Source organism: Condylura cristata, unplaced genomic scaffold, assembly GCF_000260355.1.
Source record: "Condylura cristata isolate star-nosed mole 26May11 unplaced genomic scaffold, ConCri1.0 scaffold00002, whole genome shotgun sequence".
Lineage (NCBI taxonomy): Eukaryota > Metazoa > Chordata > Mammalia > Eulipotyphla > Talpidae > Condylura > Condylura cristata.
The window spans coordinates 72,088,127-72,102,974 of record NW_004567103.1 but is presented as its reverse complement, the minus strand read 5'-3'; the positions used below and the strand labels follow the sequence as shown (position 1 = coordinate 72,102,974).

The window sequence follows — 14,848 nt, the reverse complement described above, 5'->3', positions numbered from 1 at the left end:
GCCATTTATTTTCTCTGCCTCATCATTGACAACAGCGTAGCTTCAACATAATCCCCAAAATGCTGATAGTTCATTTATTTTCCTCACAACCCTCTTATAGATTGTCCATTTTATTAATTCATGATGATGATGCTAGTTTATGGCCCTGAAAGTATATTTATAAACAGAACTATAAACAGAATTGATACACGAATGTATGCTTATAATTTCTAATTACTATGGCCGACAATTACTTTTTTTCTTTGATAGCTTTTGGAATTTATTTTTATTGAGGTAATTTATTTTTACCAAGATGACCCCTTATAGTTCTGTAATTCTTTATCTCAAAAGTGGAAAAGGTAAACGTCATTTGTGATTTTTTGTTAATCAGCCTATTGACTCACAGAATATCCCTAGTGTTGGGCAAGTGTCCCGATATTTAAACACCAATCTGGGGACAAAGTATAGATTAGAAATGATGTGCATAAGATCTGGGATCTATGGCCTTTTTAAACTTGGGTAGACCTGTATTAAAATTGCCTTGCCACAAACTTGCTGTGTCTGTGGACAAATCATGCAACGTCATTAAGACATTTTCCTTTTCAATAAAATCTGTCTAATACACTGTCTGCCTATGTTAAAGGTTGAAAAGCTACAGACTGTATATAGACCAGACCCAGTGTTCAGCATGAGTCCCTGGAGGAATGTTGATCATTATGTTGCTATTTATTGGTGTTTTCATTTTGTCCAGAAAGAGAATCCCTACTTTTCTTGGAAGAGAACAGGCATAATTTAGTGGTGAAGAAATTTATTTCTCCTGTTAATTTGACAATTATTTTTCCTCCTATAGAGCAAACTTCATATTGCCAATGGCAGTCTTTGAGGAATATAATAGAATTAATGAAAATGATAGTGGTGCTATACCATCTTTCCTTTCATGGAATGACTAGTGACCTCTCACTGGTATTTATAACAATTTATTGGTTTATAGACATTATTCCATTTTTCCTTCTATTTTCTGAGATAATAACTACTGCAATTTTCTTTAGAAGTCAGAATGATGCCTGCCTGATAATGCTGAGAAATTTGAGTTGTAGCTACATTTGTTAAATAATAAATAATGATTAGCTTTGACTAGTGACTACATCAGATATTTTACAAAAATAATTTAGAATAACATAGTTTATCATCCAAATAGAACTTTTTTGAGGGTATAGTGATGTCAGCTGGTATTGTTCACATTCTAATTGATGTTCATTTGTCTCCTAACTTAATAATGTTCTTTCCATTGTACACACTCTCATGGAAATTATAGTGAAGGGACACACTACTTATATATATCATACCCCCCCATCTAAAAAAGGTAAAAATTTAATATATACTTAAGATGAATTTCTGTGATGACCTTCATTTCACTTAATTGTTGCATCTGAAAATAAAGTCTGACAAATTTCACTGGAGGTAAACCTGTTCCTCTTGTACTGCTGTTTCAAATGTTGTTATTGTTTGACATTTTTTTAAAAAACCATCTCAAATTGTGAATTTGTAAGAAACAGGAGATTTAGAAAATGTATTGAATTGCAACCAGTGATTCCTAGGGAGAATGATGTGTTAAGTAATGATTCCACATGGTGGTGGAAAGGAGATTGCATAAATAATAACAAATTAACTTTGGATGATATTCTTTTTTGCCTGGAATCTGAACTGTGAACTCTACCAGAGGAAAGCATAAAGGCTGTGTACTAATTTTTGTTTTTACTTAGACACTGGTGATTAAAATTCATTGTGAACAAGGGAAATGGAAGCAGAAGCCTATTAGAGAATAAAAATGCCTATTTCTTCTTTCCAGGAATTCATGAGACCTCATATGCATCAAGCAATTTAGTGTACCATATTTCTCCCTAGCAGGAAACTGTACATTTCCTTGACTCTTCATAGTGTTTTGTTTTGTTTTTTAATCTCTTTTAGAATATAGTTTGGCTTCCACCCACCCACCACCTTTGCTGTAGGAGGCATGTTCATTCATTCAGTAAATATACATTGACCTGTTAGTTAGTATGTTCCAAGTACTATTGTTACAATGCCTGTGACACCTCAGAGAACAAAATAGATAGTTTGCTCCCAATCTTAGGCTTTGCAGTTTAGTGAAGACAAATAAAATAAAATAAACTAGATATTTTGTATATGAGTTGTAGGAAATAAAACATTAGAGCAGGGTAAAACAGAGGCTTCTGATTGCTGAGATAAAGTATCTCTGTAAGCTGAGCTACACAGGATCTTCAGAGAAGCCTCACTTGAACAGCCAGATTGGGAAGTGCCATGAAGAAAATGCCAAAATAAGCTCTTCAGGTATTTAGGGGAAAATATTCCAAGGGGAAGACATAGTTAGGGAAGAACTCTAATTCCTGTATGATAACAATGTCCAATGGCTTTAAAACTACTTTTATCAGCTGGGCTCCAAAGACCAGTGTTTAGCTCTAAACACAAGGAAGACCAGGCTCTAAGGCATTATTTCATGAAAGGTATTATGACTAAAAGAAGTCTATGTCAGAGGTATTCCCTTAGCCCTAAACATGTAGGAAGTTGTAACAGAGCAACTAGTTTAAGTGAATTTGAGAGGAGACAGAGATTCACCAATGTATGCTAACTTGGGAAATTTAAGTACTGTGTTTAAGCCTTAAGCTCATTTCTGGACTATGCTATTTTTGACCTAGATGTATATAGACACTGAGAAATCTCTTTCTCTAACAGTCCTACCAACACAGCATTATGCACATACCTGTTACATGGTAGGAGCTGGAAACAGAAAGATGGGACAGAGAAATCTGCTTGTTACTTGTCTCTTATCATTGGACATCATGACTTCAGGCATTATAATAATTCTCTGTCTCCAACTTTGAAAGATAAGTGTTTTTACAAGATACCTTAGCAATGGGTTCCTCTTAGACCCTGAGTAATATTTCAAGTATTATATCTTATATTCTAAGAAGGTGAAATGCCTTCTAAGATTAGAATGTTAAGGTGATCCAGTTTATAGGTGGCATAAAGAAAAACTGATGACACAAACTTTTGAATATTTCCAATGCTAAATGTCAGAGATTTGAGACATGATGAGATGCTGGGACAGCTGTGAGATTCCTTGTGCTTAAGTAGAAAGTACCCATTCTGGCTGAAGGCATTTTAACATCCAAGAATATTGGAAAACATCAGCTGCAGACATCTTTCTTAGAAGTTATACCTTAGAAAAACCTTCTACCATCTCACAGGGAGGCAACTTTCATGCAAAATTGGCAATTCTACAGCTTAACAGATCATTTTCAGTTTGAAGTTTAACTCAGGCAGTATTAAATGGACAGTGACCAATGACACTTAAATTTTTAAAAGAAGAGGCGTGGTTGCCAGTGTTCCTTAGACAACCTGATATTACTACACAGAAGAACCACTTTATATAACATTGCTTCAGTACTGGATCTGTCACAAATTGGATAAGCTTGTATAATGCATCCCTCCTTATCTGTGGTATGTATGCATTTATCCTTATTACCAGTGAACTGGAGAGCCTTCCCAAAAAGCCTATGAATGTGCATACTGAGAGTTCTAGCTGGGCCTCCTATATCCACTTTAATTTGCTTACTGAGAACCCCCCTGTGACTAACCTAACATCTCTTTGAAGAATTAAATTATAGATTTTCTAGATATAATTTGTTTCCCTTAAAAAACTCTGGGGATTTTGATAAAGCCTTGTAGATGAATATTGAAGCCACCAATACAGTCAAAGGAAAGGTTGATGTCTAACAGCTTGGTGGGGTATTTTCCTCTGTCCACTGGAACAAAGTGAAGGTTGGAGGTGACACATTTGAAGACATGCTTGTTTAACTCCTGTTATGACTTATCATTGTGCTATTCACAGGAGAATTTGGGAAACTGAAAATCTTCTGTTGGTGCACACCTAGCTTATTCATTATGAACACTCACCAAAAATTAGAGCATCCAGGATATCGTAACCATGTTATTTGAGAATCATAAAATATTAGTAATGTCCCTACATGTCACCTCATACACACAGTTATGGCATTTTATGTTTTTGTACTACCTCAGATTGGTGACTATCATGTCTCTGCCTCATAGCAAATTCTCAGTCAAGAATGAGTAAGTGAATGGATGTGGAAATGTAAAACAATTTCATGGGCAGTGTACTTTATTGTACACTTATACTTACAATATAATCTATATGAAGTATCCAGTGATAGTAAGTTCTTACAGAAGGCAACTAAAATTCTCTTCATTAAAGAAATTAAATAAAGATCTTTACCCAGGGAAGGAAGGACACAGGGAACTTGATGTGATGTGATATGGTCCCCAACGACCACTTTCCTTATGTTAACAGTGTGTCTGGTTTTCCAGATAAAAAGTTTCTACGCTATTGGTTTTAAGAGTAGCTTCAGAAAGGGTGAGGAAGGAGATAATGCCATAATTTATAAAAGTTTGATCACTGGAACAAAATGACATACCTGTCCCCTACTACTTCTTCCGTGTCATAGCCCTTTCTCTTCCCTGTTATCACAGAAGCTCAATAAATAGTAGTAAATTCATCAGTGAATTTAAGGAAGATGTAAAAGTTGTTTTAATTGAGCCATTTTTCTGAGCACACGAAGTGTATAGGAGTCATCACTTGCAAACCTCAGGAGAATCTTGTTTTAGAAAAGAAATGGCAGTTCTCGAAGAATCTATAAATTGTTTCAGCAGCAAGAGATGCCTTTTTATTGAGTCCTCCTTTTACTGGTGCATATTGTTTCATGAGTCTCCATCGTGCTACTTTAAGTCCTCTGGATGGAAGATTTGTTCCCCTGTTAGTGTAAGAAAGTTAACGTACTGCTAAGTGCTGTGCATAGCGATAGAAGTCTATTAATAATACATATGTGGAGTTTGGCTAGCAAAGCCATCTGCTGAAGAGCAAAGAGCTTTGCACTTCAGAGTAGCTTTCCATAATCAATAGTCTCACTCTATTCAATAAAAAATTACTAGAGCATAAAATGTAGAAAGCTTGATCAGTTCCCTTTATTTTGGTAGTCTGTTCAGCAAAAAAAATGACAAGTTAATTCTTTTCTAAATGCATTTACAACTTTAAAAGGACAACAGACATTATCATAAATTAGTCATGCTGCAGTATACTGATATTTAATATACACACATTTAATTTGAATACCTTGCACTAAGGTTTCAATTCCAAGAGTGTTTTTGCAAATCTATATGTGCTTAGTCAAAACATGACCGTTAACTTATGCAATTATTCTTTCAATATGTCATCATTAAGTCACTTAAGATTCTGCTCCATGATGCTTTGCTTTAAATCTAAGCCTTTAGAATAAGGAGAAAAGAAATCAACTTTTTGTAAGCAATTCTAAACCTTATGAAAGTGATAAAGTAAACATTCTAAAGGGCAGAGGCTGCTATAAAACCTTGATGTTCCTACCATCCCATTGCCATTAGAATCACTTTATGTCACATTAGTGGGCTGGAGGTCTTTTAAAAATATTTGCTAAAAGTGCCTATTTTTCTAAGGCACTTCTAATTTAGGCTGCCTCTGTTCATTGCTTCACAACAATAAATTAATTCCTTATTCTTTCTACCCTCCGCCCTTAAATTTGGAGAATAGTTTGATTACCGGATTTCTTGGGTTAGACAACATTACTCTCAGAGAGACTAGCTGATGATCTGAGTTGATTGAATTTCAGGGCCTTGAAACTGCTTCTCTAATCCAGACTTTGTTGCTCAAGTCTCTTAATGGGAAGATGCATTTCCATTATTCGAAGATTCTTTACTTTGACTTAATCTTGATTTCTTATTTAAAGGTGCATACATCTCCTTAGAATGATAGCATATTTAATATTAGCTTTTTATGCATAATGCATTTATTTGCTGTTTCTGGAGCATAGACTTAAATTGGGGGGCATGAAAAAAATTGGACAGTGAATTTCAGGTGCAGAAAATGATTTACAAAGCAATGTTAGGAAGTTAATGAAGGAAAACTGTATTTCAGAATTATAATACATGATTGCCTGATGTTTGGGTTTTTGTTCTTCTTTCATGGACTTTCTCACCTAGGAATTCAGTGACAAGAAACTGTATTTTAATATTCAAGGAAGAAACAAATTAGAATCATTCTTCACTTTCTTTCTCTACAACCCATATCTAATCTATTAGAAGTTTTATTCCACCTTTTCCATATATCCAGAATTTGATCACTTCTCACCACATTGGAACTTTGTAACTGCCCCTGTTAAAGCCATAATCCTCATCATCCTTTTTCCTGAAACTGGCAAAGACTTTCTCTCTCTCTCTCTCTCTCTCTCTCTCTCTCTCTCTCTCTCTCTCTATATATATATATATATATATATATATATATATATATATACACACACACACATATGTATTTTTTTTAAGATTTATTTAATTATGCTTACAGAACTGCAATACAGGCCAGAGGTATGAGGTGAGTGAGTGAGAGGATTCACCAGAGCACCAGAGACAGGGTGGGGAGCAGAACAACAGATCGACAAAGTACACTGCTGAGGGGAGCAGCAGGCGAGTCAGGAGAGGTCTGCCATGCCATGTGGGTCAGCTTCCTGGCTGGGGATCGAACTTGTGCTAAAGTGACTTCTGATAGCTTCATAGTGCAGGGCTTTAACTTGTTGCACCAACAAGGAGAGCCCCTATCTATATCTATATCTATATTTATATCTATATCTATATCTAATCTACATATCTGTACCTCTGTCTCTGTCTCTATATCTATCTATATATTTTTATATCACTATTCACTTTGTATATTTTTCATCTCAGTTGTAATCCCGTGGACTTCCCACCACCAATTCACCCATGTACTATCACCATAGTGCCTTGTGCTCCCGATCCTCTTCCTTTTTCCACCCCCGTAGAATGTCTCTGATTTATAGTTGTTTGTTGATTTTTGCTTTTACTTTATTGCAATTGTTTTCTAAAAATGTTTCCTTCTCCTTTCTAGTCTGTTCTTTACTCAGTAGCTAGGGTGATCCTTTTGAATTTAAATCACCTCATCATATTATTGTTGTCCTCAAAATTTTTCATTGACTTTCTAGCACAATTGGAATGGTCCTGGTTCTCACCTTCCAGTCTACAGCCTGACCCCTGAGTACCACTCACATCCTGTCACCCTTGACCTGCCTTTTCCAAGCATATTTACTTCTGTGCTTTCTTAGAAAATGCCAAGCGTTCTTCCTCTCTGGGACCTTTGAAGATATTCTCTCAGCCTAGATGTTCCTTGTTCCCTATTTATGTTTTCATCCCTTCATTCAGGACTTTGACGACCTCTTGGTCCTAGCACTGAAATTTCTCTCCTATTAATCCCTCTCTTCACCTCATTCCATGTTGTGTGTTGCTTCATTTCATGTCTGCCTCCTGTACCACTCCAAGGTCAAGATTTTAATTTTATTCAGTCTTGCAAGGTCAAGGACACTTTTCCAAGGTCAGGGGTTTAATATTTTTTTCACTACCATGCACTTCCGTTGTCAGAAATAATGCCTGACACTTGGTTGCAGCTCAAGAGGTTCTTGCTAGAAGCAAAGGCTGAATGAATATATTGGTTGAATAAGTGATTTGGTTACCATTTGGGCAAGTTTCTTTCTTTTTCTAGTGAGTTCTGCTTTTAGTTCCTCCAGTATCTCTTACATGTATTTATATTAACTGAACTATTCTGGTACAAATTGTTTCCCCTCTGTATACAGCATCTGTGTTATCAACAGTCCTCTTCTCAGAGAGTCAGATTTCAGAGATGACAGTGTGCTCTCTCTCTCACTGGTAATAAGGATATTGGAGTTTTCAAATGAATGGACAATGACATGTTTACCTAAGGTTCTCAGTGGCCAGGGAGCAATGTGGAACATGAATTTAGGACCTGGAAAGGATATTATTTTTCAAAGAGTTATCTCTATGGCTTTTAGTGTGTTAGAGAACATGAATTTTCACAATAGACATTCTTTGTCTGGCTTATATTTTTTTCCTATAATTTGCAATTATTTTCTGAAAGGATTGAAATTTACCTCATGTGACCACAGTTTTCTAATTATAAAGTAATTGGCTATAAGATATTTTCAAACTGGGTCTTCTCTGGTAGTGCAGTGGGTTAAAGCACAACACTAAGAAGCTATAGCAGCCACTGCAACACGAGTTTCAGCCCCAGCCAGGGAGGTGACCCACCTGGTGGGGCAGACCTCTCCTAACCTGCCTGCTGCTCCCTCAGCAGTGTACTTCATGGATCTGCCTGTTCTGCTCTCCACTCTGTCTCTGGTGAATCCTCTCACCACCTCTGCTCCTAGTTCTGTGTGCATAAATAAAGAATGTTAAAAAAAAAAAAGATATTTTCAAATTATGTTTGTGTTTGAGGTTTGAAAAATTATTGTGGCAGTGTGAATTATTATAGGTCAGATGTCCTGCCAGTATTGCTGCCACCAGTAAGGATTTATTTTCCCCCTTCAATCCAGAATACACTTCCTCAGGGGAAGAAAAACATTTGCTTGTCCTTATGATGTCTGGGCAGGAAGTTCTTTTATGTACTAAATTTGCCTTCTAGATCTCTGTTTTACTCTAGTCATTGTTTTCAGCTACCAGAGTGTCAATTCCTTAAGAATCCAACATGCCTGATTTTGAATTCTGCTGCTCCCCTAATTTTTTTTTTATCTTAGAGGAATGATTATTTTTTTATGCCATTTCTTCCAACTATAACAAAGGATATAATAGTTTCCTCATAGAATTGTTGGGAGGATTAAATGAAATAATGCCCTTTAACATGCCAGTGCTGTGCCAGGCACAGAGCAAGCATGCAGAAAACTGCCGGTTATTACTTGGGGGGATAGGTCACAATACCCTGGTAGGCCAAATAACTGAATACTTTACCCTGTTACTCAGATCCTTTGACAAAGGCAAATGGATCCTGCACAGCCTCATTGGCAAAGGGCTCTGGGGATGGACTAGTGTCTTTTCATTCCATGGCCCTCTACAGCAGTTGAGGCATTTTCACAATTGATTTCAATGTGTTGCTCACCCCTAGCAGGCAGGACTCTGGCCTTTGAGAATCCCCATATTTCCCTCCTAAACAGGAGTACAAAATGAGAACATGTTGAAAGACCTCCACTTTGGCAGAGGAGGTATAAAAACCTGGTCTTTGACCTGGCTGAGCCATTAAAAAGAGTCAGTCAGGCAGTGGAGTTTTTCTGAGGCCAGAGGACTATCACTACCTTGACTTCTAAAGCCAGAAAGCCAGTAACATTTAGCTGAGTGAACTCTTTTGATTTCTTATTCTGTCAGATCCTAGAGACACTTTCCCAGGTTGGTGGAGTTCAGGATGTTCAGTTTTCATGGCTGCGGGTGATTTGTGACTAAACATTGTGCTTTTGGGGAAAAAAAAAAAGTATGAGCAAAGACTGAAAAGAACGACGTTTTAAAAAGGAATATAGTATATAGTTCTTTACTGGTTTTATTTATTTATTTATTTATTTTTACCTCTGCTGCTTGCTGGGTTGGTATTTCTCTGAGGTGGTAAAGAATAGTGATAAATAGTGATAGTGATAAATGTCTTACATCGCTTTAGAGAATTTGTTGTTTGCCAGTGAATGGAATTTGGGAGTTTTTGGTTAATGAGCTACCAACAGGGTTTTTGTTACTTTAAAGTCATTAAACTTTCCTTTTCATTTTTCTCCATAATAACTTCCAAAATTCCTCCATTGCTAATTCTTACAGAGTCAAGATAAATTAATTGAAAAAGCAATTTATACAACATAGCCTGTTCCTTTCAACCAGCAGACAAATTTCTGTGATTTGCCATAATCCTAAACTATGGGTCTTAATATTATTATTATTTTAATGCCCTTTGCTGAATTTTGATTGCTGTTAGTTTTTGGATCTCTCATATTAGGAATTTTGATGAAATTCTCATAAATAAAAATGTTACATTTATTATGTGTGTATGTGCTTTATGTGGCACTGAGGTTCCTTATAGAAGGACATAAGAAGAAAGGAATTAGTATTTATTATGCCATGTTTAAAGTTTGACAACATTACTGCCTTTTTTCTTTTTTTTTTAATATTAGTTTATTTTTGCATATTTTTGTGCATTTTTCCATCTCAGTTGCAATCCCCTTGGGTTTCCCATCACCAAATCACCCGTGTGCCCTCACCATAGTCCAGTGCATTTCCCTCCCCACCACCGTTTTTGATCCCATTCCCCACTCCACCCCCACAAAATGTCTCTGGTATATAGCTGTTCATCATTATCATTATTTTCTCTCCTGTTCTGTTATATTCCTGCTATAAGAGAAACCATCCAGTATTTTTTCTCTTCTTTCTGACTAAGCATGATCTTTTCCAGCTCCATTCATGTTGCTGCAAAAGACATGTGTTTCTTTTATTTTGGTTGCTGAGTAATATTCCATTGTATATATGTACCCCATCTTTTAAATCCAGTCATCCATTTTTGGGCATTTGGGCTGTTTCCATGTCTTTCCAATTGTGAATAAAGCAGCAATAAACATGGAGGTGCATATATCTTTTTGAATCAGTGTTTTTGTGTCTTTTGGGTAGATACCTAGGAGTGGGATTGCTGGGTCGTAGGGAAGCTCCATGTTTGAGAAACCCCCAAACAGTTTTCCATAGTGGTTGTACTAGTTTGCATTCCCACCATTACTGCCATTTTACAAATGGAAAAACAGAACTGAGTGACTAGTAAGTGAAAAGACTCAGATTCAAAGCAGGTCAGTTTGACTAAAGCATGCTTGTTGTTAACACTCTACTCCCTCCCTTCTCCCTTAAGCCTCTCTTATTTGCTAACTGTCACAGAGATAGCTGAACGATCCGATCCTTTCCTTAAAACCCAGAGAGAATTCTTAGGGAACTTTTGGTGTAAGAAGGCATGAAAGTAAAAATGAGTAGCACCTACCCCAACCCACCCCTTTTCACTGTATTTTGCCCTGAAATACTATGTGCCCTATGTGACCTGAGACTCAGAGCCATACGGGATAAGATTTCTGCTTGAGTGATCACAAAATATAGGGTGAGAGCTCTGTGTGTGGAGATGAGAGACAGGGAAGCAAAGGGCCTACAGGGACAGCACTTGAGGCATTTTCATACTCTCAACTTCACTGAGAGGAATTGGGGTTCTCTTTCCTCTCACGGCCAGGAATTAGACATGTGTTGCTGTCTGTGCCCCTCTGGCATCAGCAGTGAGTGGCCTCTACCAATCCAAATGCTCGTCCAGGCCACTGACAAATTTTCAACCTTGACAAGTATGTGAAAGTGGAGGAGCGAGGCAGAGTGAGGACAACTGTGTTCCAACAACCCCAGGCGATAGTCCAAATCCAGCTTCTACAATGGGCTTTTCACAAACTAATGATTCTCAGACTTTCAGAGAGCTCTTCACAGTGAGGCTGTATGCTTGCTATTCATTTTCAAAGGTTACTCATTTTGACATCTTTTATTTGATTTAATTGTAGCCCTAGTTTCTATAAGGCCAGGGGCCTGGTCACATATTGGTCATACATGCTCTTTTTTTTTTAATTGATGTTTATTTATTTATTTATTTTTTAAACGACACCAAATCTAAGTATTTGTTTTGAAATCTGAAATGGGACAGCAGATACAGATCTTAGGTTTTAGTTATTGTTTTAGAAATTAAGGACGCTGTTGGTATTTATGTGAATTCTGTAGGGTTATTATGCTAATTCTTGGGCTTGAAGAATGATGTAATAACCACCAAAGGAAATTCTGTCAGAAATAATTCTCTGGAATGAATGTAATATTGCTAGGATTGTTTCTTTTGTGTAAGTTATGTCAAAAATGTCACTGTGTCCCTCCCATCCTTATTTCTGTATGATGTGTGTGTGTCTGTGTCTGAACAAGTTATAAACCAGGATGGTATCTCCCTAATTCAGTTTAAATAATAGCATGTCTTCATTTATACGTATTTGTCAATTAAATATAGAGGCATATTCTCATTTTTTTTTAAAGATTTATTTATTTAGACATACAGAACTGTGATACAAGCCAGAGGTGCAGGGGTGGTGAGAGGATTCACCAGAGACAGAGTGGGGAGCAGAACAGGCTGATTGACAAAGTACACTACTGAGAGGAGCAGCGGGCATGTCAGTAGAGGTCTGCAGCTCCATGTGGATCACCTCAGGGACAGGGATCAAACTCATCTGAAGTGGCTTTAGCGTCTTAATGCTGTGCGTTAATCCACTGTGCCACCAGCGACGGCTCTGCATATTCTCATTTTTAATATGTATATCCTTATGCCAAGCAAATATAGAGTCAAGCAGGTATAAATACTTCCCTTTATCAAGAAGAATGATTGAAACACTTGATGTCATTTCTGTCCATTTAAAATAAATTCACACATTAATATACTATCCTATGAACTAAGAAAAGGCCAACTTTCACCCAAAGTCATCTAGAAGTTTGTGAAGAGAAACTCCCTGTCAACTTTTGTTGCTATGAATATATTCATTTGATTTCTAACTCCTGCCTGTAATTCTTTATTCTCTTATAACTTCAAGACTGAGACACATCCACAGTATATTCATATTTCCTTACTTCATATGCTACACTGCTGATTTTCTTAATAAAAATATTTAGTAAGCAGTGTTTAATGCCAATAGACATCTGTTTCCATAGGCAAAGGTTTGGCCCCCAAAGAGAGATTATTATGTGTGTTTGATATCATCGCTTGAATTTTATATTTCCCTCACTTACTATTTTTCTTTTAAATAAATCAACCAAACAGGTATTCCTGGAGGACATCTGAGTGGAAAGAATGCCAAGTGTCTCTTCTCCTCGAGCAGCAGGACCCCCACTGGCATGTGACAGGACCCGTTTGTGGTGGTGGCTTCCAGACCCGAGAGGTCTACTGTGCCCAGAGCATACCAGCATTTGCTGCACAGAGGGCCAAGGAAGGTAGGCAGCCAGTTCTGAGGAGGGATCGTGATTGGAGGGGTAATTCTTAGACAGTCTCTTCATATTCTTCTAGATAGAATCAATCCACAACACTCACAGATTTATTATTTGTTTTCTTGACTATTTGCCAAGTACCTCTAAGTTCTGTTATTTGCTGTAATTTAGAATGTTAAAAATGGTAATAATAATATTTACCTCAAAGTATGTTTATGAAAAATAATTATAAAATATGCTAAAGGTTTGTTGTATAGAAGAAAGCTGCAATCTGAGGTGCTGGTATGTTGGAATGAGTCAATTAGCAATGAATGAGTAGTAGTCCCTTTTGTCAAGGTATATGTGTATGCGTGTGAGAATTTCTGCATACATATCACCTTTAACTATAAGGATGCACTTGTTATTGCCAAGTTTTACATAATATGAAAAGAAGATAAAGAAGGAAGAAGAAGTGAAGAAGGTGATTCAGGAGAACCAACTTCCTTCATCACAGGCTCTCTATTAGACAGGGTCAACCTCAGCATTAGGCCATTTCTTTCAGATTTTGAGACAGTGATAATATAGAGGGATGGAAATTCCAGCCCCTGTTTATTTAACTCAACTGATTGAAATGCCAAGAGTGGACAATAATAGTTCTACTCTGGAAGATAGTATCAGCCATATTGAAGAAAACATGAGTATCCTTTGAAGAAATGGTTCAGGTGGACCTTTCTCCTTGGTAAGCAGTTTACTTCTGTAGGATTGGCTAGGAAGGCAAGATAAGCTTTCTTGCTATGGAAATGCAATCTGTTTTATCCAGTAAACCTTTTCATATTTGATACCTTTCATGTGATATGACCTTTCATCATTCCAGAGGCATCTATGCTCTTTATGACTCATAGACTCAAAATCTTTACACTCCTTAGTGTTTGATACAACACTTGTAGATACATAAGCATATTTAGGATTCATTTTATTTATTTATATATACAATAATTGGGGTATAGGCCAGAGGGGTGAGAGAAATCACCAGAGACAGACTGGGGAGCAGAACTGTCAGAGCTACTGTAATATACTGTTGAGGTGAGCAGGAGGCAAGGCAGGAAAAGTCTGTTGCATAATGTTTGTTAGCTCCCTGGCCAGGTATCAAATTCAAGCTGGAGTGGCTGGTGATAGCTTGATGATGACATCAGCAAATATAGATGTCTAGAGTATTTTACAGCAGTGGTTAAATTTTATGCCATTTCTATCAGTCTTTGAAAGTGATCTTTACTTTTCGGCAGGGGGTTGGGGGGGCATTATTATGCTTTTCTTTCAGTAATTATAAAAACAAAGTTTAGAATAAAAAGTTCTAGACTATTCTTTCATACCTGTGATCTTTCTGTCTCGCTTTGTCTTTTCTTCCCTCTTCCTGTGGTCTATAGTCCTAGCAGCAGCTTTGGGATTCAATGCATAAATAAGAATTTTATAGAACTGATGTATCTTGACCTACCTATTATCTGCCACCATTTTAAATCTACTATTCACATTTTTATTTTCCTAGTTTCATTAGTTTAAAAAAATTTTTTCTAATACATCTACGGTTTCTTCAGACTTAATATTTCCCCCTTTCATAATGGAAATAGGCAAGGAGATTATAATTGAGGGGTGTCAAAAGAGATTTTCCTAGAATGGGGTATCATGCTACAAGAGTGGTGTGAAATGTGGATTTTACCACCTTTGAGTGTAATCCAATCTGCTTTGAGAATCTAAGAAGAGGGAAAATTATTTCATCAAATTAAACTTCCAAATAAATATCGGGTTTCACATGGAAACACATAGTACTTAGAAAGCTCTAAGCAGGGTAGCCAGTAGGTGAGGTTTAGATGTAAGGGCACCAAGTAAGTGTATAGTATATAACAAGACATGTACTGTT

General features: G+C 36.8%; 1 protein-coding gene across 4 annotated transcripts in view; it reads left to right on the top strand.

Annotated features, from left to right (window-relative positions):
• Positions 1 to 14,848, top strand: part of THSD7B (thrombospondin, type I, domain containing 7B) — a 792,320-nt gene that overhangs the window by 304,774 nt on the left and 472,698 nt on the right. For all 4 annotated transcript variants that reach the window (XM_012728237.1, XM_012728251.1, XM_012728256.1 and 1 more), the window contains one exon: positions 12,791 to 12,960. In XM_012728237.1, coding sequence (XP_012583691.1) covers positions 12,791 to 12,960 — 170 coding nt within the window. The remainder of the gene's footprint in view (positions 1 to 12,790; positions 12,961 to 14,848) is intronic.